General features: G+C 43.0%; 1 protein-coding gene across 5 annotated transcripts in view; it reads left to right on the top strand.

Annotated features, from left to right (window-relative positions):
- The window catches only part of PPFIA2 (PTPRF interacting protein alpha 2), a 706597-nt gene that overhangs the window by 363507 nt on the left and 315995 nt on the right, over nucleotides 1-27095 (top strand). For 3 of the 5 annotated variants that reach the window (XM_059726131.1, XM_059726132.1, XM_059726133.1), the window contains one exon: nucleotides 26560-26622. The exons of the other annotated variants lie outside the window; for them this stretch is intronic. In XM_059726131.1, coding sequence (XP_059582114.1) covers nucleotides 26560-26622 — 63 coding nt within the window. The remainder of the gene's footprint in view (nucleotides 1-26559; nucleotides 26623-27095) is intronic. 5 annotated transcript variants of the gene reach the window in all.

Genomic DNA, 27095 nt, shown 5'->3' with positions numbered 1-27095 from the left:
TAGTGAGATAAATCTTCTATTTTGGTTTGCCTTCACTTACAGCTGTGAGGGGAGAAGTGTTTACTACTCTAGCCCTCACCAGCTTCTTCCCAAGGTGCAACTCTGTTGCCTAAATCTGCTGTTGCTCACAGCTTTCTCAAATGTCATCAGTGTGAGACTCAATTGATTCTTGATATCTGGCTATTGCCCAAAGGGTTTCGAATATCAGCTGAGAAACAGAATCAAGTCTTGGTAAATTAATTTTGCTGTTGCTTGGCAAAACTAGAAGCAAATCACAAGAACAATACTGTAACATGTTACATTTAGTTTGTATTTGGAAGTTGTCTTTGAAACTGAATGCTAGGAAAATTTTAAGTAGCATTTTAATTCCCTAAAAAATAATGGCTAAAGCTGGTATTATCACAAAGGAAAATAAGTAAATGCATCAGCTACTGTTCTGAATATATTTTCTAGATTATTTAACTCTCTGATTTATTAAAATAGAAGTGTGTGTATAATAGGTATTCCACTGAGAATGAAATAAGGATGTATTTTTAATGTGCATGTGATCCTTCTGACACACACACACACACACACACTTTACTCTCCTGCAGTGAGATTATCTGAAGGATTTAGGAACATGACAGAAAAGGACTATGTCTCTGAAAGCTCATTTAAAAAGAGAAAGGAAAGAGGAAGGTCAAGACTACCTTGGACACAGAAGGAAACAGATTGGATTGTTCAGAAGCCCTGGATTGAGAGTTCACTTTGCAGGGTTCTCCTTAGGAAGAGAAAATTTGCAAATAAAACAAAAAAAAAAAATCAAGATTTCTAATTACTAGCTAGGTTTTAAAGCTACTTGCCCTTCACCTTCACATATGATGCAATCCATGCCATTAAGATAGCCCAGATTTGGAAAAGGTCAGTTCAAAGGTGTAGAGCAGTTGGTTGAAGCTGAACTCAAACGAGACAGAAGTTAACCCCATTTCCCTTGGGTCATCCAGCAGTAAGTAACCTACTTACTATTTTCTGCGACCTCCTCCTCTATAGCATTAAATCCTTAAATAAGACTTATCTCTGCCTCTTAGAGCATCATTAAGAAAGCAGATCAGGATTACATTTTGTTAGTCACTTTTCAGTTATAAAGAAGACAGTGCAAGGGAACTTGTACTGTAAATAAGACTGAAGTTTTCTTAGTAATGGATGTTATTTTCTATATGCAATATATATGGGAAAATGGTGAGGGTATTATGTGCATAGTGAAATAAGCCCTTGTTGTCTAACACTGTTGAAAATAAGTGAAAATGCTCACCAAATGAAATCTTTGAGGAGATTACCACCCTAACAATGCTCATAGAGACCTATGACTTTATATTCTGATTATGGTAGTTTTACAAACCCAAGCTCTGATAGGACAGCTCAAAATAATGCAGTCAATTTTTGCAAGTTTTTAAATCAGTGCTTTCCAACTGGTGGCTCATGGACTCCATGTGGCCTGTGAGGGGTTATTTTGCATCCCCTAGGATCCCACCTAGCCACCATTCCCCCACATTGCCCTGACTCCAACAGCACCTGGGGTCATGGGACTCTCCCTCCTTCTCCCAGCATCCACTACCTGCCCTTGCCTGATTGGAGGATGGGCGTGCATTGTGGTGGATCCTGCTATGCCAAGGGAGGCCACCACCCAGAGTCCCCACAAAACATGGTGTAGCAGGGGAGCCAGCATCTGGGAAGGGTGAAGCTGGGGTACCCATACACATGCAGTACAGTTATAAGGACACCCTCACATTTGATGCAGTCCATGTGACTTGTGCCCCCTAGATGCCTAGAAGTTAGACAGCCCTATTTTTTATCTGTTGTTTTTATTATTTTAACAAATCTCCATGTTGTATTTATTTACAGCATACATGTATGCCGTCATTCTCAGGTGCTTATTGTGGCGTAAATTGTGATTTCCCCACCACTACCACCACCTTGTGTCTCTCAACATATAGGTATACTCCCCTGGAAGAGGAAAGTTCATCTCCTGATTTCCCTCTGCTCCAGACTGTAACACTTGGGAATCAACCCTATCTCTAGCACACTATATCCCTAGCAGAGTCAAGACTCCATTAATATCTTTCTCTTCCTCAGACATATAGATAGAAACTAGAAATACAATCATAGAAACTAGGGCTGGAAGGGACCTCACAAAGTCATCCAGTCCAGCCCCCTGCTCAAGGCAGGATCATCCCTGACTAAACTGGCCCAGTCAAGTGTCCTTACAACCTGCTCTTGAAAATTTCGAGGGATGGAGGTACTTCAGCCTCTCTAGGTAGCCTACTCCAGTGCATAACTAATCTCATAGTCAGCAAGCTCCTCCTAATCTCCAACCTAAATTTCCTCTGCTGCAGCTTGAGGCCATTGCTCTTAGTCCTATCCCCTAAACCACAGAGAAAAGCTTATCTCCATCTCTATAATGACCCTCCAGGTATTTGAAAACTGTTATCAAATATCTCCTTGGTTTTCTTCTCTAGACTAAATATAGTTCTTTCAGCCTTTCCTCAGAAGTTTGCCTCCCATCCCTCTAATAATTTCTGTTGCCCTCCACCAGCTGCTTTCCAATCTGTCCATATCCTTATTGAAGTGTGGGGCCCAATACTGGATGCAGGACTCCTGGTGATGCCTCACCAGTGCTGAATGGAGCATATCACTTACCATGATTTGCACTTCCCTTGACACTCCTGTTAATACAGCCCAGTATACTGTTGGCCTTTTTTGCAACAAGAGTACACATGTATATAGCTCCTGCTCTGTTGTAAACTCCAGGCCTAATACTGCAGCCTAATCAGTCATTGCCCAGTCTGTGTTTGTGCAAGCAATTATTCCATCTCATGTGTGACACTCTGCACTTGTCCTTGTAGAATCTCATCTCCTTGACTGTGGACCATTTTCCCAGTCTATCTAGGTCATGCTAGATCCTAGCCCTGCCCTCTTGCAAGTTTGCTAAGCATGTACTCAATTCCATCATCCAAATCATTACTGAAGATATTAAACAATACTGGACCCACGCCATGATATTTCCACCTATCTAAATCAGACTGACCTGTTTGTCATTCCCCAGATTCTCCTCCTTCCCTTTCTTAAAGGTGGACAATCTATTTGCTCTTTTCCAATTATCTAGGACCTCATCCAACTTTCAAATATTCTTAGTTAATTGTTCTGAAATTACCGCAACCATTTTCTTGAGTACCCTCAGGTGCGTCCCATCTGGCCCAGCTAACCTGAAAGCATCTAGCTTCTCTAAGTAATCCCTGACCTGTTCTGTATGTAATCCCGGCCCCTGGGTTGTGAAGGGTTAAGCAGAGAAGGGTCAGGCCACTCTAAGCCCAGGAAAACCAGACAGAAGGAGCTGAGCTGAGCTGAGCTATGGTTTCAAACGTACCTTCAGAACTGGCAGTAAGTTACTACCAGCCAATACAAGGTGTGGGCAGGGCTACTGAAAGCCCAAGAAAAAAAAAAAAGGGAGCAATGGTATGAATTACAGCCCCAAGCTGCTTTGGTATCAAGGAGTGGGGAAGATGGAAAAAAGGAGCTGCAACGTGGGAGCCATTTTGCCCAGAGGTGGTGTGGATGGAGCAAGGGACAGGCCTTGCTTCCTTATATATTCCACGAACCATTGAAAGAGGCTCCAGGGAGACTGTGGAGGAGTCTGGTCTGAGTGCAGCTGAGAGAAAGCTCAGCATCCCCAGGGAGGACACCCCAACAGAGCAAGAAATTGACTTTTGCTATAGAGTAGGACCAGACTGAGCGGCACTTAAAAGGCTGGAGAAGTTAGTGCAGTCACTGGTCCACAACTACAGTGAAAGTCCTCGTGCTGTCTGGGTCAGCTTGAGCTGTGCACTAGGTGAAGATTCGGACCCTGAAAGGTCCTTTTGAGATTGTTCAGAGATGAAGTTAGAAGTTTCCCCCCTAAGTAGGGGTTAATTGAGTTATCTGGTTTCTGTGGGGTTTGGTGGGTTGTATTACAAATTCCTGCTCTGATGCTTAGGAGTGTGAATAAATCAATCTGGTTTGTACCCTCCAGGTAAACCAGGATACTATTGGGGAAAGTAAGTCACCACTGACATACCCCAACACACCCTCCCGATCGAAGTTATAAGCAATTATCTTAGGCTGTTTGACTCCTTCCCTGCCTCTGCTGCCAATGGGTGCTTGTACATGTGACAATATCATGATGTACATGTGACAAAAATGTCCCTTTCTGTGGCTTAATGGCATACAATTAAAAGTACTTGAGTTTTGGGAATTTGAAATGAGTTTGTATCATTGCAAACTAAACTACATCCCAACGTAATTTAATTTGCAACGTTGCAATTTGGAACATTGCAGCCATTAGTCAGCTTGGCCCCTGGTCATGTGAGAGGTGGGCAGGCTGCACAGAAAAAAAGGATTGGAAATGGGCTGGCTTGTCACTGGGGCAGCACGGAGAGGACGCAGGAGGGTGGCTGGGTGTGCTGACAGCTGGAGAAGGTGTCAGAGATGGTGCATATGGTGCTGGAAGCCTGGGCCAGCTTGGGAAAGCTAGCAGCCCACCCAGGTGGCCCTGCACCCCATGCACCATCCCTGCTGCCTTCTCTGGCTGCCAGCACACCCAGCCACCCTCCAGCCACCTCCCCGCACTGCCCCAGGGGCAAGCCAGCCTATTCCTGGGTGACCTCAGATGTCTTGCTGGCTGACTAATGGCACAAATTAATGCCCCTCTGGCACAGGAGTGGCAGGCAGGCTCCTCCTCCTCCTCCAAAAAAGAAACAGATCGTGCCCCTCACAACTTCTGCCTTCAGCAGGCACCTAGGGCCACCAGGACAATAATGTATATACAGTGATGGAAAAATAAAACCCACTGTTTCAATTAAAAACTCACTGTTTCAACTTAGGGGGCATAGAATGCAACCCTAAGGACTAAAATTCCATCACATGTACAAGCGTCTAACTGCATTTACCAAGCTGTCCCTTCACAGAATCCCTTTTCATTGCCTTTTACGTCCCTTGCCAGCTGCACCTCAAATTGTGCCTTGGCCTTCCTAATTCTCTCCCTACATGCCTGTGTGATAAGGGGCTGGGGGGGGGGGGCAGGCAGATCGAGGCCCCTGTGGTGAGGGAGGAGATGGGGCAGGGGCAGGCACATGGTGCACTTTGCGCCCCACTGCCTTGAGATCCACACAACGCCTTGTGCACCCCGCTGCTGGGCGTGCAGGGGGCACAGAGTGGGCACGACATGGCCGAGCAGCAGGAGGCACATGGTGTTGCACCACTTCCAGGGCAGCTACAGTGGGGCACAAAGCACAGTGCACAGTGACAACCACCTCTGCCTCACATACAGATCGGGGTGGGGGGAACGTGTCCCCTAGGCCTCTGCCGGGGTGTGAACAATGGCAGGAGCCCCTCCATGCCCCTGGATGAGCCACCTGGGATCTGATTGTCCCAGCACCCAGCCTGGTCAGGGCCCCATTCACCCTTGCCCCTCCCTGTGCCCTGCTTCCTCCCTCACAGTGGGGGCCTCAATCTGCCCCCCTCCCACCCCTTCCCCCACGATTTACCTGCTGGGGGATACATATGCTCACCACCCCCCCAAATAATTTTTCTCTCTCTGTCTATGAGAACTTGGTACGTCCTCAACCTCTGGAGGACGTACCAAACAATACTCCAGTCCTGAGAGTACTCAACTTCCATTTGCACATCTGAGTTGTGCTGCTGCAGTTCAACAGTTCTGGTTCTGTACTCCTTCAGCATCTCTGGCCACATTATTCTCTGCTGCTGCATCTGTGTTTTGCTGCAGCTTCCCCCTCGTTCAGCTGCTGCTGCTCTGCTTTCTGCCATTTGCGGTTTCCTCCTCCTTTGTCTCTCAGCTCCCAGGGTCTCCAGGAGCTGTAGTACTCATACAGCCAGCACAGTTTTTACAGTTCAATAAAGTTAGCAGAGTAGCTCCCCCTGCTGTCACACATTTATATTACAATTAGCTTACACAATAAATTTCAATGTTTAAACAAACCTCTGTCTACCTCTTCTCCTGGTTTGGTGGCCTTTAGCAGATGTCAACTATGACATCCTCACTTCTGCTTTCCCCTCTGACATTTACCTAGAGGCTTGCAACAGACTTACTTTCCACTTCTAACTGAACCTCAAACACAAATACATCTCTTTTATATATATTAGGGCAACACCTTCTCCTTTTTTATTCCTGCCTCTCCTTCTTGAACAATTCATATCCATCTATGATCATACTTTAGTCATGTGAACTATCACACCACATCTTTATAATCCCAATTACATCATAAATCATCCATTGTACTAAAACCACCAATTCTTCCTTCCACCAGTTGCTTTTCACGGGAAATGATTTTCTACCCAAAGAGTATTTGATTAGTACTAGAAGGATGGATTAGTAACTGTTGTCTGAAAGAATGTAAATATTCCTTTGGTCATAAATGGGCGGGTAAAAATATCTGACTGGTCAAATTAATGTACATTTGAAGGGCAGGTTATGTGTACAATATTTTATCTTCAAGAATTCTATAGAAGAATGGAATGGGAGAAATAAGGATGTGTATTTAAGTCTGACCTGGGAGTCATTGTTTGTTTTTGGGGGAATAGGAAAAGGCTTAAGGTAGTTGGCCAGGGGGTGAGTATACTAGCTGACAGGAGAAGCAACAGGAGGCCCTGGCAGAAAGGTCAGAGGCAGGAGCTGCTTTCTAATCTGTTAAGTAAAAGCTTCATTCTTGGGTTTGAGATGTAGGGTAAAATCAGATTATTGCTCTATTATTTTTACTATATGTTTATTCTTATATCTCTGTCTATATCTCAGCATAAAGTTACGGATTTCTCGTGCTTATTCTTGTTTCTTATAATAAAAATTGTTGTTATCTTTTAAAACACACTTATTGTCAGTGGTGAATGATTTTGGCCTCTTCCAAAAAAAGGGGAAATCTATCTTTTCTGAGTGCATGGCCAGATAAGGGTGTGAGTTCTTGTAGCTGACAAAATCCCCTCTGTTGGCAACACCTGGGCGAGACAGATAAGGCTGAGTTAACATAGGCCAGGAGTTGGTTTCTAGGACATCTCAGCTGGTTCTCTGTGGTTAAGCAACAGATGGCAGATAGGGATTTGGGGCTGAAGGGTACTTCTGAAAGTGTAAGAACATCATGGGAGTGTCTCTCAAAGACGCACCTGGCTGCATCTGGTGTTGGAGCCTATCACCGCTTCTCTTATTGCTTCCCCTTGTTAAGTAGTAAGTTTGCTTTACTAAGGATGTAGCAGCCTTTGAAAGTCAATTTTCTTTTGGAGATGCTACCTCTGGGATTTTTTTTTTTCCATTGGAATAGGTGGGATGTCTTTTGTGACCCTCCCTTTCTTTCTGAGAGGATATATGTGCTTTCTTTTTAATAGTTCCATCAGAAAAAATACTCTTTCTTGGGGAATTTTTTCCAACCCTTCTTTTTTCTTCCACAGTCAGATTTCAAAGTGAAACTTAAATCTTTTCTATGCTGAAGATTTTCTGTAATTTCAGCTACCAGTCTAATGGAACCAGTGAAAACTTTCAATGTAGACAAGCCAAGATGGTGTCTTTTCCACTGTTGGAGTTCAGTCTGGTTTCCACTAAGGACTTTCCTTCATACTTGAGAAAGAAATGAAAGTATGTGGACATTCTGAGGGGCTTTTGTGGGTGGATTTGGAATAGAATTGCATATTTATCCATTGACAGAGATCCCATGGAAATTGATCAGGTCAGTATTTAATAGAGTGTGCTGAGCATTTGGCCAAAAATGGGAATGTAGGATTATACCGAGAGTGTTTTCATCATTATTTTGTCTTGTGTTACTAGTCCTTTGTCAGGTGAAACAGTAAGTTCTGATACTTGAAGGGATGGGTAAATAAGAGTATAATAGAAGAAAGTCCAGCGATTGGTAGTTATTTCAAACTGGAAGGCCAGGATCAAAGCATTAAGAAAGGGAGAGACGAATGGAACTGCAATTGTTTGAAGGAGAGCAGAGTACTAGATCAGGCATCTCCATCCAAACCTATATGAATCTGCCACAAGATATATTATATTATCTGAAGCTATATTATTGCTGGTATTGCAAATGAAAATTAGGTTTAAATGGATAAATATGGTATTGCATACCTCTCCTATAATTATTTTTCACCATTTTAAAAGAAATGTGGTTTAGACAATTTTCACTACTCTCTACATATCTGCTCATATGCATAGTGCCCTGTGATTCAGCTGTGTTGACAGCTTACTTTTATGTCTTTGTGAAAGGAATGGATAGGCTGAAAATATTCCATTTAAAATATAAAATTAATTTTGAACTCCAAATCAATGAAGAGTATTTTGTTACATCATGATGGATTATATTTTGGATATTAAGGATAAATTAATTTTAGACTAAAGGTATTATTGAAGCTTATATCTCTATGATTAAAGATATGATAAAAATATGAATCTGGTGGAATCTGCATGTTTTGATCTTTTAAAAAAATGCTGCTGTTAGTAAATTTATGTGTTTTACATTTTGGTCTCCTTTCTTCTGTTTTTTCTCTGTGAAGATATTTTTTCCCCTGTATTTCAGTGATACAGGAAGATATAGCTGACAGTTATCTAGTTTTTATTTTTTTCTCAATAAGAATTTTTTTAATTACAGTGAGGATGGATAGAGTGTATGAACAGGCATCCTTTTAGGGTATATAAATCTACATAAATATTAGGGCTGTCAATTAATCGCTGTTAATGTGTGCAATTAACAAGTTAATTGCTTATTGCATTTAAAAAAATATATTAATTGCACACATGGTTTTGGAGCCCACACCTGGGTTCCTCTCTCTGCCATCACTGCCACCTCCAGGCCACCCAGGGAGGTGGCAGTGCAGAGGACTGCAGGGCAGCCTGGGTGCAGACTCTGGACTGCTGCAGCAGTAAGGTGGGGGGGGGGGGGGCTGCGTACACACACACACACCAAGCATGCAGCCAGGAATGCAACTTGGCTGCATGTAGAGCAGTGCCCAACAGGTAAGTCTGTGGAGGGGAAGAGGTGGGGAACAGATTGAGGCCCTAACGGTGAGGGAGGGAGTGGGGCAGGGGCTGGGGTGAATGGGGCCCCAAAGCTGGAGCAGGTTATGGGATAGAGCTGCGAGAGGTTTGTCCAGGGGCATGGCTCCCTGCCACTGTGCACACCCCTGGGGGAGGCATGGGGGGGGGCATGTGCCCCCCAGATTTGTGTGCAGTGCAGAGACAGGCTGCCCACTGCAGTCTGGGGCTCTGCACCTTGTTGCCTTTGCCCCAGGAGCCACACAGCACCATGTTGTGCCTCCCGCCATTGGGCAAGCAGGGAACACACAACGTAGCCAGTGTACAGCTCCCAGGGCAAAGACAGCAGGGCCCAGAGCCCCAGCCCATAGTGGGCAGCTTGCCTTGCCCCATTCTTAAATCTGGGTGGCATATGCCACTTACGCCTCCCCCAGAGGTGCACCCAGTGGCGGGGAGCCGCTTCCCCCCCCCCCCATGCCCCTGGACAGGCCTTCCACATCTCCATCCCACAACCTGCCCTGGTCCTAGGACTGCATTCACCCCATCCCCTGACCCATTCCTTCCCTCATCATGGGGTTCTCTATCTGCCCCCTCCCCACTCCTTCCCTCTCCCCCCACCCCTTCCCCTCCACAGACTTACCTACTGGGTGCTATTCTACATGCTGCCAGGTTGCATTCCTGTAGGGTTACCATATTTCCAGTTTCAAAGAAGAGGAAACCTGTGGCAGGAGTGGGGGGGAATATGATTGTGGGAGCAGGCAGTGATATGCCTCTGCCCCTCACTCCCAAGCCACAGACCCCCGCCCCAGCCCTGATGCTGCCCCTCACTCCTGACCCACAGCACCCTGTATCCTGCCATGGCATGTAGTGACCACCTCCCGCCCGGACTCCAAACCCCGGAGACACACCCACAGACCCCCACACCTTCACAAATTGCTTCCACACCCACTCCCCAAACATAAAAGTACCTGCATACTATTGCATAATATTGCATAATTTTGTGTTTTTCTACACATAATTTTGAGTTGTTAGCTGTGCAATTAAAATCATGATTAATTATGATTAATTTTTTTAAATCACACAACTAATTGCAATCAAATTTTTAATCGCATTACAGCCCTAATAAATATGTAAACCAGAAATAATTACTTTCTCATGAAAATTGAAATTTTCTGCTAAGATTAATTCTGGAGATATTGTTGCTGTAATATGCAGGATAGTGAGAATGTTGTTTTTATTTCCTATTTAATTTTGTTACATGATGTGAGCATCATTTTCAAGGAGTTGGGTTTTTTTTGACGATCTTCATATAATGACATCAAACCATTTGATTTTCTTTTTAATTATAAAAAAGATTCCTTTACATACATGTGTAAATAAAAGTATCCCTCCCAGCTTTGCGACTTGATAATTCTGTTAATCATAGGACTATAGAATCTTAATACAGTATCTGGTGTAATTTAACAGTGTGTTAACAAACATCCTTAAATGTAGTCCCAGATCGTAAATTCGGTTATGCGGTCACCACAAGTCACCATTAAAAATATGAAGCAAAGTCCTTTGTGTTTGGCTGTAGTTTTCCGTTTTACTGCAGTTATTTACTAGACAGCTTACAGTAATGATTGTAAAATACACTTAAATATAAAATATAAATATTGATAACCATCTTCAGAAAAAAATCCAACAGAAGCTAGAATTAATCATTGTTACAGATGATTTAACTTGCTTGCAGAATTATGTTTACTTTTGTGGGTATCAGGGGGAAAAAATGCTTAATTTAGCCTTTTTGCTGGATTTTCTCTGAAAATGCATACAGAATGAATACTCTTAAATAGAGGTGCACCGATACATTGGTTTCAGCACCAATCTAGGGAAAATTTAAAGTATCAGAAATCGGCTTTTTTGCCTGATGCAGACGATGCTGTGGCTAATAAATCCCCCGTGCATGCACACAGCTCCAGCATGCACGTGGCCAGGAGTGCACCTCAGCAGCTTGGAAACCAGCACCTGGCTGGTAAGTCTGTTATGGTGGAAGGGGGAAGGAAGGGGCATGGGGAGCGGGCAGATCAAGGCCTTTGTGGTGAGGGAGGGAGTGGGCCTGGGACAGGTGCTGCTCAGCTTGGGTGTGGTGGGGCGGAGCGTTGGACAGAGCCACGGCTTGTCTGGGTGGGGTGGCTGCCACCCTGCGCATCCCAGGAGAGCATGGGGGATGTGTGCCCCCAGACCTGCATAGGGCAGGGTGGGCTGTCATTGCGGGCTAGGGCCAGGGTGCTGCCGGGCTCTTCCCAGTGGGAGTTGGGCTGCACTCGGAGCGGGTGGCGGTCGCGGTGCTGGGGGATGCTACAGCGAATTTTGGGGTGGCTGCAGCCCGCCCTCAATAGCCGTTTCCTAGCACTGCTGCTGCTTGCCCTGAGCGCAGCCCAGCCCAGCCCCCACCAGTAAGAGCCCAGTGCTGCCTTGGCCATAGCCCGCAGCAGCAGCCTGCCATTGCCTCATGCAGACCCTGGGGCGAACATGCCCCATGCCCTCCTGGGATGCATGCTTTCCCCTCTCCTCACCACCTGAAGGAGCCGCTCATGGCTCCATCCCGCACCCCGCCCCACCCTGGCTGAGCAGTGCCTGCCCCTGCCCCACTCCCTTCTTTACCATGGGTGCCTCGCTCTGCCTCCCCACATCCCTTTCCTCCCCCCACCCCTTCCCCCACACCAGACTTACCAGCCTGACACTGGTAACCAAGCTTCCTAGCTGCATATTGGATTGCTATTGGCCGATATGTCTCCTTAAAATCAGCCCTCGGTATTGGCTTTTAAAATCTCTATCCGTGTACCCCATCTCTTAAAACATTAGTGTGAGTCCATCTTCTGGTTATCTGCAACCCAAAGAGGTGATTATTTCTCCCAGACATTAACAAAGAATGCTCACTAGTTCAGTGAGTATGCATTAAGTATGACTCCATGCCTTAACATGGCTTCCTTATTCTATGTCTTGGCCACCGTTATTTCTGCTTGCATATACAGAGTGCACCTGGGCTCTTTCATAACTCCTCCATGGTCTCATGTCTCATAATTCCTCTGTGATGTTCAGCCACTTCATCCTGTGCAGCTAAAGCAGGGTTAACATAGCCTCAGCTCCTCTTCATCTTCTACATCCCTGGAGAACAGGAAGGGAGGAGACATGACACCCCTTACCAACATGTTTTCAGCTCTTCTTCTCTCATCCTTCTTCCAGTAGACCACAGAGCAGTTTGCCATGCAGCATGTACTCAAGCACAGACATAGATGCTGATGTAAACTTTTTACCATATTGGCATTTATTACCCAATGAAATAGTGCATTACTTAAATATATTTAGTCAAAGAGTGGTGATCAGAAATGTAAACTGAAATGTAAACCAGCCCTCCCCATGACTTTGCTGGGGTATATAGTTTTATGTGTGTTTTGTTATGCAACTGATTTAAACATAGCTCTCACATTTTGGCTTTCTGCATTATAGATTTCATAGATTTCATATTTACATCATGATTAATATGATCATTACAGAAATAAAAGCTCCAAGTCTTGACAAAAGCTCACAAGCTATCTTACACATGGGAAGATTATGAGTCCTACTTTTTTTTGGTCTCCAATACAGAGCATGTGTGCAAACACTCTGCCAAACCCATGATCTGTTTTTGAGCTTGTACTTCACAAGATCCATCACAAGTCTTTCAAAGACAGTAAAAGACTCCCATGCTTATACTTCATGATGTTCTCTTTTTTAATCAAAGGAAAACTTACTTTGCTCCTGTGGTTTATATGGAAAGGTATATTGAAACAAAGCAAAGGCTTTCACAAAATTTGAGAAGTCCTAATTTCCAACTTAAGCAGCAAAAACATTTCTATAAGTAGCATCTTATTTGGATGGCCTTTTTAATGAGAGAGATTTTTTATTGCTTCATTAATCAGGAAAATACATTATCTAATGCATATTGGAGTCTAACACTGAGGGAAAAATCTTGAGTTATTTTAAGGGCTAAATAAATGTAAATAATCTTGCTGTAATTATTTTGCTAAGACTTTATTTGGTATTCAGTTGGTTTTACTTAAATTCATTTAATAAAGAAATCACAAAATGCCTTGCCATTATAAAAGGTTGTTTAAATCATGGTAGATTCTACCTTTTGCTTTATGATGTATTTTCAAAATGATTAATCCGATCTGGGAAATTGATTAGGGAGCCCTGTTGTTATGAACTGGGTTTCTAAATTCTAAAGAACAGTTGAAGATGCATACTTTTCCATGTATAACTTCATAATGCATCCTCATGTAATTGATGTGAAAATGTAATACACGTTCTCTGTAGAGGAGACGCAGTCTATCTCAGTAACTACTAAAAAGCTTATCCCACAAATACTTATGCACATAAGTAATTCTTCACAAATCAGTAGATCCGTGTAGGTCAGTGGGAGCGTGTCTACACATTAAATTAATGTGACGTGATAAACTCCAGTGCATATCATGCTGGAGTTTATTGTTCCCGGGTGCCACATCTATACATACCCCTAGGACTGCAGCATGTTGATCCAGGTCAGAGCAGCCTCATCTGGCAGAGGGTCTAGAGGGTCAGCTTACCAGCCCAGTGGATACTCCTGCCCAGCTCACCATGCTGTGGAGGGGCTGGCTGGGGCATGAGGGTGCTCCAGTGTGGGGTTAGCCTGCAGGTAGCCCTGCACTGAAGCACCCTCAGGTCCCAACCGGCCCCGTCAGCATCTACATGTGTGCTGCTGTGCACTGAAGAATGCCACCATAAGATAGTACTGGTGTTTAAAAGTAGTAGCCTGCAGTGGAGTTAATTACTTTACTGCGACCTAATAGGGCTGCATGTGTAGAGGCTGAGACTTTACAACTGAGCTAATTAGGCAGCTCCTCAGTAACTGTCTCATTGTATATGTGCCCTGGTAGTACTAAAATATCCCAAGTCAAGAATATTCATGATCTGCAACTTATAAAGCTGTGTTTCTGTCAGGGATGTAGAGAGACGCTGTGTGTAAAGAAAGCTCAGGAACCGAGAGATAAAGAGGGTGTTTCCTTTTCCTTCTCTTTTTATTTCAGTGTGTGCGTGATGCCTGCCATCAATATCCAAGTATAAGAGTGTAATTATTTACTTAATTATTCAATTACTTTAATTCAGTTTTGATTTTAAATGAGATTCCCATAGCTTTATTTCATTTACAAGGAATAAACGATCTTTTAATACTAATGATATACTAACACAAATCTCATAATATGGGATCAGTCATTCACTAGTTATGTTTACTATGCTGTTTGACTAAACTTTGTGTTTAATTGCATGATAAAAGAGGTTAGAAGAGCATAATCATTGTATTAATGATTTATTTTTGGAGGGGCAAGAAAAAAGAAATGATGTCCATTTTGGTTTAATGATATAACAACAAAAGATCAAAGTCTTCACAGAACCAGCTGACAGTTGCAGATAAGATGCCTGTCACAAAAGCAACTTTTATATACTAAAAATGGTTGGCAATAAGATAAAGCATTATAAATCAATGGTTTCAGTGAATGAGAGGTATTTCTTATCTTTTATGTAATTAAAATGAAAAACATTAAAATATCACAAGTTTTTTCCATGAAAGTCTGCCCATTAAAATCACAGTTAGGTAATAGTGTATTAATTAGATGTCTTAGATGATATACTAAGTGAGCTGAATTCTTTACTCAGTTATGTTTGTTCATCTTGATTGAACTGTGGGAGACTGAGGGAGAAATTGTGTAGAACTTAACTGAGAGCAGAGCTACAAATGTAATATTTTAGTTAAATTTTATTGGCAAAGGCCAGATTTGGGGTCACAGTTTCACTGTGTTACTCACTTCATTTTATGGAGATCTGAATATGAGTTATGATACCTTTCCTAATTCCATGTTTTGAGAGCTTGATAAAATTATGAAAATATATGATGAATTTGTAGTCTGAACATTCTGGGTTAAGTCTGCAAAACAAAGTAACCTTTCCTTTAGATAAGTGATGAATTGGGAGTGGTAGAGAAGGATCCAAGGGAATATATGTTCCCAGAGGCTAACAGAAGAAAGGATGCTCTTGTGTATGCCATGGACTGGGAATCGGGAAATCTGTCGCAAACTCCCCATATTTTTATCTAGGGATTTTTATCACATGGACTTGACTTTTAAGCCTTCAGGTAGTAGTGTTGATGTTAGGGCCTTGTTACACCTTACACTGTGAGGGGCAAATGTTGATGCATGTTAGTGCTAGCTTGAGTTTGGAGTGGTCACATGTTCAGGCCAGCTGAGGCCTAGAGGACTGAAACATAATAATCCCATATCCAACCCTTCCTTCCCCCCGCAATATTGGGCTTGGCCCCTGCTCCTTGGGGTTGTCTCCTGCCCCCACCTACTTGTAGCTGCCCAGTTGCCTGTCCCAGGGGAAGAGGCAGGGCATGATTAACCTGCTTGTCTGGCTGCCATTGCAGGGCTGCTGCTCTTCTCCAGGCTAAGCCCATCCAGAGACCAGCAGGGGCCAGTCAGCAACCAGAGGGCAATGTGGGTAGCTGCAGCAGCGGTGAGGGAGGGAGTGGGGCTGGAGCAGGGACAGGCCCTGCAGCTGGGATGGGGGGGGACAGGGTCACAAGTGGCTCATCTGGGGGGCATGGGGGGGCATGCACCCCAGGAGGGCACAGTGGGTGCGTACCCCGGATCTGCATATAGTGCAGGGCAGGCTGCAGCTGCAGTCTGGGGCTGGGCTCTTTCCAGTGGGTTGGCTAGGCCTCTGGGAAGAGCCCGGCCTGCAGAGGCAGCCCTGGGAGTGGGGCCACAGGGGAGTGCTGCAGCCACCTGAAAATTTGCTGTAGCTCCCCAGGCCCCCCAGTCCAGCACCGCCACCACCCACCCCAAGCGCAGCGCAGCTGGGAACACCCCGGCGCAGCCTGCCTCTCCCCTCACTTGAGGGCATGGGGGCTGTGTGCCTGGGATTTGCACAGGCTGGGGCAGCTGTTCCTGCAGGCTGGGGCTGGAAGGCTGCACTGCACTTGGGCTGGGAGAGGAGGTTGGAGGGCCCTACAGTGCTCCCCCTACCATAGCCTGCTCCCAATGCTGCTGCTGCCTCAGGCCAGGATCTTCCCAGCAGTCCAAAAGCCTGGCCCCAGCCCTCAGCTACAGCCTACCCCACTCCAGGGGCACATGCCCCCCCCCCGTGTCTTCCTGGGGTGCATGCCCCCCCCAACACCCTCTGGACGAGCTGCTCACAGCTCCGCCCTGCCCCGGCTGCAGGGTCTGCCCCTGCTCCAACCCAACTTTCCCTCATCACCATTGTGGTCCCAGCAGTGAGGGAAGGAGTGGGGCTAGGGATGGGGCCTTGATCTGCCCTGTCCCCCATCATGGCCCTTTCCCCTCCCCCCCCCTTCTCTCACAGACTTACCTGCTTTGGGGGCATGCCCCCAAATAATCTTTTCTCCCTCTTCCTCAATCTACTCCTCCCTTCCCTCCCCACAGACTTACCTCTGGGGACGGGTGGGGAAGAAGGGGGTAGAGTAGATCTTGGTTTGCTTTTAAATTTCGAAAGTGATCTCCTACTGAAAAAGGTTGGAGACCACTGGCTTAAAGAATTGTGTCCTTTGTCCAGGTTGCCAAAAAATATTGCATTTCTTCCCTTTCCCCATAGGAGAGATTTCATAGATTTCATAGACATTAGGGCTGGAAGGGACCTCAAAAGATCATCGAGTCCAGCCCCCCGCCCAAAGGGCAGGAAGTCAGCTGGGGTCATAGGATCCCAGCAAGATAAGCATCCAGTTTCATCTTGAAGGTGTTCAATGAAGGCGCTTGAGCAACCTCCGGTGGCAGGCTGTTCCAGACCTTGGGGGCTTGGACAGTAAAGAAATTCTTCCTTATGTCCAGCCTGAAACAATCTTGTAGTAGTTTGTGACCATTCGACCTTGTCATCCCTTGGGGCGCTCTGGTGAACAAACGTTCCCCCAGATACTGGTGGTCACCCCTGATAAACTTGTAGGTGGCCATCAGATCACCCCTGAGCCTGCGCTTTTCCAGGCTAAAGAGCCCCAGGGCTCTCAGCCTGTCATCGTAGGGTCTGCTTCCCTGACCTCTGATCATGCGCGTGGCTCTTCTCTGGACTCTCTCAAGCTTCTCCACATCCTTTTTGAATTGTGGAGCCCAAAACTGGATGCAGTACTCCAGCTGCGGCCTCACTAAGGCCGAGTACAGGGGGAGAATGATGTCCTGGGATTTGCTTGAGAAGCATCTATGGATGCAAGCCAGCGTTTTGGTCGCTTTACTAGCCGCAGCATCACACTGCAGGCTCATGTTCATCTTGTGGTCAATGATGACCCCCAAGTCTCTTTCTTCCATAGTGCTAGCCAACATAGCACTGCTGAGCCTATAAGGATGCTGCGGGTTTTTCTTCCCAAGGTGGAGAACCTTGCATTTATCGGCGTTGAACGCCATCAGATTCTCATCCGCCCACTTGCTGAGCCTGTCCAGGTCAGCCTGGATCATCCGCCTGTCTTCTGGTGTGGATGCTTTGCCCCAAAGTTTGGTGTCATCTGCAAACTTGGCCAGTCCGCTTCTGACTCCAGTGTCCACATCATTAATGAAGATGTTGAACAGTATGGGTCCAAGGACAGAGTCCTGGGGGACCCCACTGGTCACAGGACACCATGATGAGTGACTTCCATCAATTACTACCCTCTGGGTCTGACCCTGGAGCCAATTTTCCAGCCAGTGGATCGTGGAGGACCCAAGGCGACAATTGGCCAGTTTCTCCAAGAGACAATCATGGGACACCAGATCGAAGGCTTTTTTGAAGTCAAGATATATGACATCAATCTCATCTTCCTTGTCCAGGTGATAGGTCACCTGGTTGTAGAAGGAAATGAGATTGGACAAGCAAGACGTACCCGCAACAAACCCGTGCTGGGTATCCCTTAAGATGTTGGTGTCGGCCAGTCCATTAAGGATGGCCTCCTTAATAAACTTTTCTAAGATCTTCCCTGGGATAGAAGTCAGGCTGATGGGCCTATAGTTAGCCGGATCCACTTTCCTCCCTTTCTTGAAGATAGGTACCACATTGGCCTTCTTCCAGTCTTCGGGCACTACACCAGAGCGCCAAGAGTTTTCAAAGATCCATGCTAGAGGCTGGGCTATGATGCTCGCCATCTCCTTGAGATGAGCCTGTGTAGTCAATTATTCTAAAATCATGTTTACCACAAGCAATCCATATGGTGTAAGAAACAGCAGAAAGGTTTTATTACATAAACAAGAGAAATAATAAAAACATTGACCGTATGTTGGTGATAAACAGTGATATGTCAAAAAAACAAAAGGACTAAGTATGATGCCTGCATCTTTTCCCTGGAATGGAGCAGTTGACTCACTGACAGTGAGACAGAATCTTTTGAAAACAGTTGTCATCTTACACTTCCCAGCCTCCCAGTTTGGGGACCAAGCCATATAAAGCTCTTGAATGTTTAGACAAAACTTACTCCCCAAAGTAGTTATTAAGTACTGTTCCTTTTCTGTTCAAGCGCATGCTTCTGTTCAATTCTAGGGGAATATATACTATATAATTTCCAGAATGAGATCTATTTCTGTCTGGTAGGTCAGGCATCTTTCTTGATCCAATTATAATTCAGAAAAGAAAACAAAACACTTTCTGAAATATAGCCTACACTTTTTCCACCAATACCAGCTAGTGAAGATTGGGGTGCTCATATTATGTGAGAACAGGGGATCCTCATGTGCACAGAAATGTTGTGGGGTGGGGGGAGAGCAGCACTAATTGTTGCAACATTAATTGCTGCGCTTCTGGGGCAAACCCAGCATGTGGCCTTAGACCCAACCTGTGGAGTTTGACCAACCTTGGGCTAGACCTGGGACACAGCTCCAGAGCCAGCACATGCCCTTGGACTAGGTATGTGGGATCAGACCTTTTACATGGCCCCAATGCCAGTGCACAGGGTCAGACCTGACACATGGTTTTGGAGTGGTTGGATGGCCCCAGGCCCAGTGTGAGGTCCCAGACTCAGTGCACTGGGTTCAGCCTGACACATGGCTCTGGAACAGCATGTGAGGTCAGATCTGGTATGTGGCCTAAGATCCAGCATGGTGAATCAGTTACTTACCTGTCCTTCAAAGAAAGAATTTTGTCTTTTCTAAATGTCTGTAAAAACTATGACACAAATTATATTCGGGGTGTGGTATATATGAGAAAATTCTTACATCTATTAAGATTACTAACCTCATACCAGAGAAATACTGTGTGTGTCTACACGTGCACTGAAATGTGCAGTAGCCTATTGTACTGCACATTAAAAATCCACATAAAAAAGCATACTATTATGCCAACGCACAGTAAAATAGGCTACTGCACATTAAGTGTCACCTAAAAACCATGCATAGTCATTACTGCGCATTAAGGCAGCCTAACGTGCATTTATTTAGTACCTCACATTGGAGGTAGCATTAATGCATGTGTAGATGCACCCACAGTCTCTCATTTCTAATCAAAGACTATTTGGATAGAAGATTGTGTTTCCCCACTAATACTGCTTCCATTTGAAATACAGACCAACCTTGTCCAGATGGGCCTCAACAACTTGCCTTGACTCATGTAGCTTTGGCCATTATGCATAAGTACCATGCATGTAAATTCTCAGCAATTGTTTCTCCCTTCATAAGAGAGCATTATTGTCTGAAGAGTAACACTTAAAAATTGCCATATTGCTTAATCTCAGGCATGCTATAAAAATATAAGAATATGTTTGACTATTTTCCCACTGAATATTTGAATAATATAAAGTAACTCAGTTCATAAAATGTAAAAATGATAAAAACTAAATGCAGGTTAACTTTAGTTGCAAATAGAGACAAGGCACTGTATCAGTAACCTTAATTGAGGAAGAAATCTATGCATCATATTCCAAGAATGTCCTCAAATGCTCCTATTTTGGGGATGACTTTGTGAAATATGGTGTTTGGAATACCATTGTTTGGTAATCATTGGTAAATATTTAATTTTTTAATTTTTTAAACTTAAAATGAATATATTGGGCACAACAGAGAATCAACAGAAGGCTATACTTCATTTTTATTAAGTAACAATCTATTGTGTCCTATTGTATCTAGTCAATGATTTTTTTAACAGGTGTGCATGTGGATATGTGTATACACACTGAAATTGTTTTCCAGCTTCTAGGAACGTGAAAAATAATCAAAATTCTCGAGGTTGACAGGCCCTAGTAAGTAAAGGACAGATAGGTTGTGTCTAGATGAGCGCAGCCATGAGATATGTGGCACCACAGACATATCTGCAGTGTCACATACTGTACATTCAGCTGTTCTCTGCACTGCTCTTTTTTGACCCCTGGATATTCAGTGGGAAAATAGTCACAAAGATATTCTACAAAACATGTAGAACATCTTTGTGGCTCATTTTATGGTACCGTAAATTGAACATGTAGCACTTCCATGCTCATGCTGACAATCAGCTGATTATCAGCATTGGGACTGGAACAGCCATTGTCCTGATATTGAAAACTGCCCAGTTTCAAAATGGGTTGCAAGATTCCCTGGTGGAATGTGCCAAGGAGTTCCATGTACCAGGAACCAGTCAGCCCTTGAGCCGGGCAGCATTTCCTACCTTTCCTGCCCCTTTCCTTTTTCATTCTCTGAACAATGCGGTTGCTCAGCTTTTCCAGCATTGAGCAGATATAATGGCTGGGATGAAAGGCCATTATATCTTCAAATGCTAAATGAGTAGAAATAAGTAGATGAAACACAAGAAGTGATATTTGATATTTGGTGATATTCCTAAGAATTCAAGGAATAGTTCTTATGCTTGCTGTTGTGATGTACAGTTTAGGGACTGTGGTAGTCAAAATTATAACCTTAGCCAAAAATTCTTTTTCCTATATCTGTACTTATGTAGGTGGTTTAAAACCACACTTCCCAAACAGACTTGGTAGAATTGTCCAACCCTTTTAACTTCGCAGACAGTTTTGTACATTGTTCCCATACACCTGAAGACCATCTAGAAACATCAGCACTGTAGAATGAGTCTGTTTGCTTAATCTTCTTCAGCAGTCCCTCGAGGATGATTGTCTTCCATGATTGTTTTAATCTGTGGGTCCAAAGACAGCTGACAAAGCCAATGCTTAATTGTAGGATTGTTCACAAATGAAGGGCGCGTGAACAATATATGCGCTTTAATGTACAGTAGCCTATTTTACTGAACATTAAAGCATCACAGCAAAAACAGTGCTTATATGCTAACGTGGCTTAGAATTAGTCTACTGTAGTTTAAGCATCACTAAAAAGGGCAGCCTAATGCACATTTATGTAATACTTCATATTAGAGGTACTAAACTTAATGCTCAGTAGCAAAAGCACATTAATGAGCATGTAGATGCACCCAGAGTTTCTTTCACCTTTGCTGCAAAGATTTAATTGGCTTACAAATATTGTGGTTTTATTGTATATAGTATTTTATAGATTGAAACCTAGGTATCCTAGGTTTTTTTGAGAAATGTCCACCACTAAAAATATTTCTAAGACAGGGAGCAGAACCAGATGTTCAGCCTGAAACCATTCCCTTCCTCTGCTCCTCTTACTTTCATAAGACCAGAATGATTCCAGCTAAGAAAGACGGGGAGCAGTGGCTTTCTGTTCCTCCCATTCTGGGAGAAACAGACCAGGAGCCAGGCTTGGGGAAGGCCTTCCTGAGCCCAGTTCTTGGCACCAAAAGCTTTGAAATGGCTTCCTGTTGCTACTCATGTCACCCAACTGGGCAGTAGAGACTGATGTGCTTCCCTGTCTTCACATCACCAGCTAAATTGCCCAGCTGGCAGTCTCCAATGTGGGGAAGCAACTTCATTCCTCTGAGGACCACGTTAGGGGTGGGGCAGGTAGTGGAGCAGCATATAGGTGTTCATTCTTGAGAGAGAAATTTTCTCACAAGGGAGGTCTTTCAATTGTCAACTTGGAAGGTCTTTCTCCTGGAGGGGGCAAGTTTCCCCTGGGAGAGTGAATTTCTTGAATGAATGCTTATACACTCCTTGTTTCTACTGGGAGAGTGGCAATTCTCTCAGTAGAAACATAATTCCATGTATATGGCCTTAGTGACTTACTCTATGCATGTGGTCTACCTTGGATGATTCTGATATTCCCAATATATGTATACAGCTTCATCTCTATAAATCACTTTCCCTAATGGTATCATTTAGCATGTTAACGTACTGTTTTTTTTTCCACGAAGGAGATCAGTGACAGTGTTGTAGATTTTGGTTGTAATAGGAAGCATTGACAATCTAATCTATGATAGGTTTAACTAAGTAGTTGCTATAATAATAAATACTTAATAAAATGATACAGAGCTTGATGAGTTGGGTATGGCAACATTAGTTATTAAATTCATAAATGAGCTCTGTGGATATGTCAAATTATTCCCAGAAAAATCTTTATATTGCATTACCTGATATTTTGTGTTTGCTTATTTAAAAATGAAATTACATTTTTCAGAAATATTTTAGATATATTATACTGAATATTCTACAGAAATATTTCACTAAATATTTTAGTATTTTTAGTTTCTTTTTTCACTTGTCTTCCAAATTTTACATTTTAGACCCAGAGGCTAACCAAACAGGGAATTACCATAGCTAGAAACAGTTGTCTTATAAAACTGAAAAAAAATCAGGGTTCACTCATTTTCAATTATGTAATGTTTCCAATGTATTTGATCCTAAAGTAATGTTATATTAGAGAGTAAATTTTACAGTTTGGAAGGGATATATATTTAAGAAATGCATGGGGTATTGACTGAGGGCACACAAAAGTTAAACTTTTTAGAATACCACATCTCAAAGGTGATAGATTGGTTGGCCTAGGGCAGATGCAGCAGTCAAAAGTGCATGGTAAACGCAGTCTTTTGTGGGGCTGAAATTTATTACAAATCACCATCATATGTAGAATATATAAGAAAATTGTGTTTATAAAAGTAATTATACACAATTTATACAGTTTCAATTATTTTTCTTCTTACATACTAGAGACTGGTTTGTAAACTAAAATGAACAATCGTTAATCACAATCTGAAAATGTAATGTTATATAATGTATATTTAATTTGTATCTTTCCTTGTACTAATTGAAATCTATATTATGCTATGTTTTTCTTTAAAAATGCAGAATAACAGTTTTGTTAAAGATTCACCTACACTTTATCTGTAAATTAACTGTGAACTGGTTATGCATAGAAACAATCCTTTTAATACAAATAATGTCATCTTATTGAAATCTTACAAAGGAGGTACAAAGCTAGAAGTAATTTGATGAAAATATTTAAAATATTGTAATATCACATGCTCATTTAGAAAGGAACAGTAGATAGTGGGTATCTGAATAACTGAAATTTCCTCCAGTTAATCAAAGATTCTTTTATGTGTGGACAGACTGTTTTTTAGAACTTAAAGGTTTGCATCAGCAATGCAATTCTTCTTAAGAAACTGAAAAAATTTAGAAATCTTTCAATATTTTAATAGTATAACAAACATATAAAGTAAATCAGCAATATATTAATAAAGTAAAGAAGTCTGATAAAAGCATGTAGATGATATTAAAATAATTACAACTATGCACATGCCTGTTTGATGTGTAAGTAAAGACCCTGATGCACATTATCTTTATTAATCCATTAAGTGATACATTTAGATCAGCTACATGTGCGAAGTAATATTGTATGATAAAAATGACTGTTCAGCTTAAAAAATGGCCAACCAGCTACAAAGATTTTGCTTGAGAAAATGTAGAACAGGTTTTTGTAGCTTGTTTATTTCAAGCTTTAATTTGAATATGTGACATGTTACAGGTCTTGGCTATGTCCTTCAGCATCCCAAGGTGCATTGTTTCCTCTCACACATCCCCAGCCCCGTTATCTGGAACAGCAGCCTGGGCTGTAAACATAGTCCTTGTCTGTCAAACCTCTCAAGTAGTGGGAGATTCCTTCCCCCTCATCCCCTCCCTCCCATAACCCTGGGAAAAGATAGAATAAGCCCTCCTCACGCTCAGTGCAAGACCCTGGGGATTCCTTCTCCCCTGCACTTGGCAGAGGGAGGCGGATAAAAGTCCCAGAGCACAGAACCAAGTTCAGAGGAGACCCCTTCCCCAGCATGGAGTGGGGTTCCCTCCCTCGTCGTGCACAGAGCAAAGTGCAGGGTGAGGGAGTATGGCGCCATGCACACAGGGAAACCAGACCACAGTGGAGAGATTAGTGTGGGGAGAAGAGGGAACACACAGTATGTTCTCTGTGCTGAGGAAGGGGCTTTGCTCAGTGCAGGGAGAGGGAGGAAATCTTGAGTCCTTTTACTGCATGAGACAGGGGCATCCCCATACATCTAACTCCATGGTGGGGGAGTGGAGAATTCCCCCTTCACTCTGTGCTTTGCTTAGCATGGGGAGAGGTAGGGAAACTCTGGTGCTGCTCTACATGAGGAAAGGGGTTTCCCTGTATTCCCAGCTCCATATTGGTGGGGGTGTAATTCCTACCCCTTTACCCCATGCTTTGCTCAGCGTGGGAAGAGGTAGGGAACAGAAAGCCCTTGCTCTATGTGGAGCGGGGTTTTCCATGGGCACTTGGCTCTGTGCCAGGGGAGTAATACCTCCCCGTCCTATAGATTCCCCCATTGTTCACTTATTGTCATGGAGTGATTTCCTCTGAACAACTCTTGCTTGGCATGGGGGTGAGATTTTTCCACCACCCTATGCATTGTCCAACACAGGGAAATGCCTGGTTCCCTGGTGGCAAATTTTCCCAACATAGGAATCCCTGCACTCTTTGCCCAGAGCTGAGAGTCTGCCTCAGCTTAGGGGGGACAGGGGTTCCCCCCCCCCCCACTCACCCTCGCCCTTCTGGCCAGGGGAGGGGAGGAATCCTCAATCATCAGCCTGCCTGGCTCTGTTCAGGACAGGGAGTTCCCCACACCCAACCAACTCCCTTGCCTGGTTCTGGTTCCTCAACAGGGGGGGTGGGGACAGGGTAGGGGACATTTCTTAGCAGAGTCCTGTCTACTAAAGTTGTGTTGCTGGCCAGTGTTAAGCTTAAGGAACTCCTCTAGCTGGTTATCAACAGCAGCACAAGCTGGCATGCCCCTTTCCCCTTCTTTCCCCCTCCCTCCCCCCACTTGATACCTTGCCCTTTGCACATATAGTCATGCACATGGCTTAGTGTTTCATGGCATGGAAAAAAACCCATATCGTGATTGACACAACATTTGCCAAGAACCTAAGTCACTACAAAGTATAAATTATATTTCTTGTGCAGTAAGTAGCCAAAACTGCGCCAAAAATAGGTTTTTAAAAACTTAAGTTGGTATAAATAGTGTTTTACATGGATTTATTTTCCTAATACATAAAAAAATAAATACTATTGCAAAAAGATACTGAATTCTATTTCCTTACTTGCAAGATTAATGTTGACAGGAGTAATGCTTAAATCAATCTTTACATTTAGAAACAATGAATCTTGGTCACAAAACAAGTATATGGAGTGTATTGTACAACACGTATATTTGGTGGTTTAATCATAATTATTTGGAAAGCCTTGCTTTTTGGCCAAAAATTGTCGACATAGAATTGTTGAATTTAAAATTAGCACTTGAGGCAGCTGAAACTAAATCTTTGAAAATCTACAAAAAAAAAAACCTTGCAGAATTCATGTTATTTATTTCCTATCTTATAAATAAGAAGTCTGGAGGATTATCAGGCAGCCAGATTGCTTTTCTGAATTTCTCTGAAGAATGCTTTATGTACAAGTCTTTGAAAAAAGATAAATGAAAAAGGCAACCCCCCACTTAATTCTAAAAATATTTTTCAAACACAGATGATGCATTAACTTTCAAAGACCTGCAGCTATAATAGAGAAAGTTAACGGCCTTCTAGTATTTCATTATTATGATTATTTTAAACAATAGGGGGGGTCTGAAATGGAGTGGAATTTAAATGAGTTTAAATTGATTTAATTCTTAATTTAATTAATGGATTTATTTTTAAATTCTGAGATTCATTTTGATTTGCCCAAAATAAATGTTTCGATTTTGGGAAGGAGCAATCCTACAGTTATTAAACATAATCAAGAGACTGAATTCCTGCTACAAGTGGAACACTCAAATTAAACATAACCAAATAGCTGTGATTTCCACCTCTGTAATTATCTGACTGTCATTGCTTCAGACTTTAGTATTCACTTTTTGTGGCTCTTATTGATAGAAACCTGCTAATCTATTTGTTGCCACTAATAAACCAGGATTTTCCCCTAAATATTGGACCATGCATTTGATATTTTATAAGTTTGAGTTGATCCAGGTGCACATTATTGTTAGGTCATCTTGCTTGAATGTAAATTAAGATTTTTTGTCTTTTTCTTATGGTGTAATTTGAATAAACTGTGGCACATTGAAAATTCCAGTCAATTCAGTGGACTCTCTGTTGCCCCCTTTTTCAGATGACGGTTGCTGCTGGTACGAGCATTGAGAATAACATTCAAAGGACCATATCCTGCCCTAATGTATGTTCCACATATCTTGGATTTTTGTGTAATTTAAATGGAAAACCTCATTATATGAATTTGATAATTTGTCACCCACAAATTCTTGTATATCTCAAGGTTCCTGTATATTGTACTACAAGTGGAATTCTCAACCTATCAAAATACTGAATTACTATCATTTTCCATATATGATTTGGTAGCTCTGCTAAATAAAGACTGTGATGATATATTCACAGCTCATTCCAAGTTTACTTTCCTTCCAGCTCAGTGTTTCTGTCAGTTGAAATCAGTGGAACAGTGACAGGCAAAAGGAGGAAAGCAAAGAGAAGCTATATTTATTATACTTACCACTGTTCTAAATTTGACTATATATATATAAATATATATATATATATATATATATATGAGATGTACCAAATTTGGAAGGTAACTTGATTTTTCACTGCTTAAATGAACATATTTTTTGATTTAAAATGATGATGAATGACAAG

This window comes from Alligator mississippiensis, chromosome 4, assembly GCF_030867095.1.
Source record: "Alligator mississippiensis isolate rAllMis1 chromosome 4, rAllMis1, whole genome shotgun sequence".
NCBI lineage: Eukaryota > Metazoa > Chordata > Crocodylia > Alligatoridae > Alligator > Alligator mississippiensis.
This window is presented reverse-complemented; position numbering and strand designations above follow the sequence as displayed.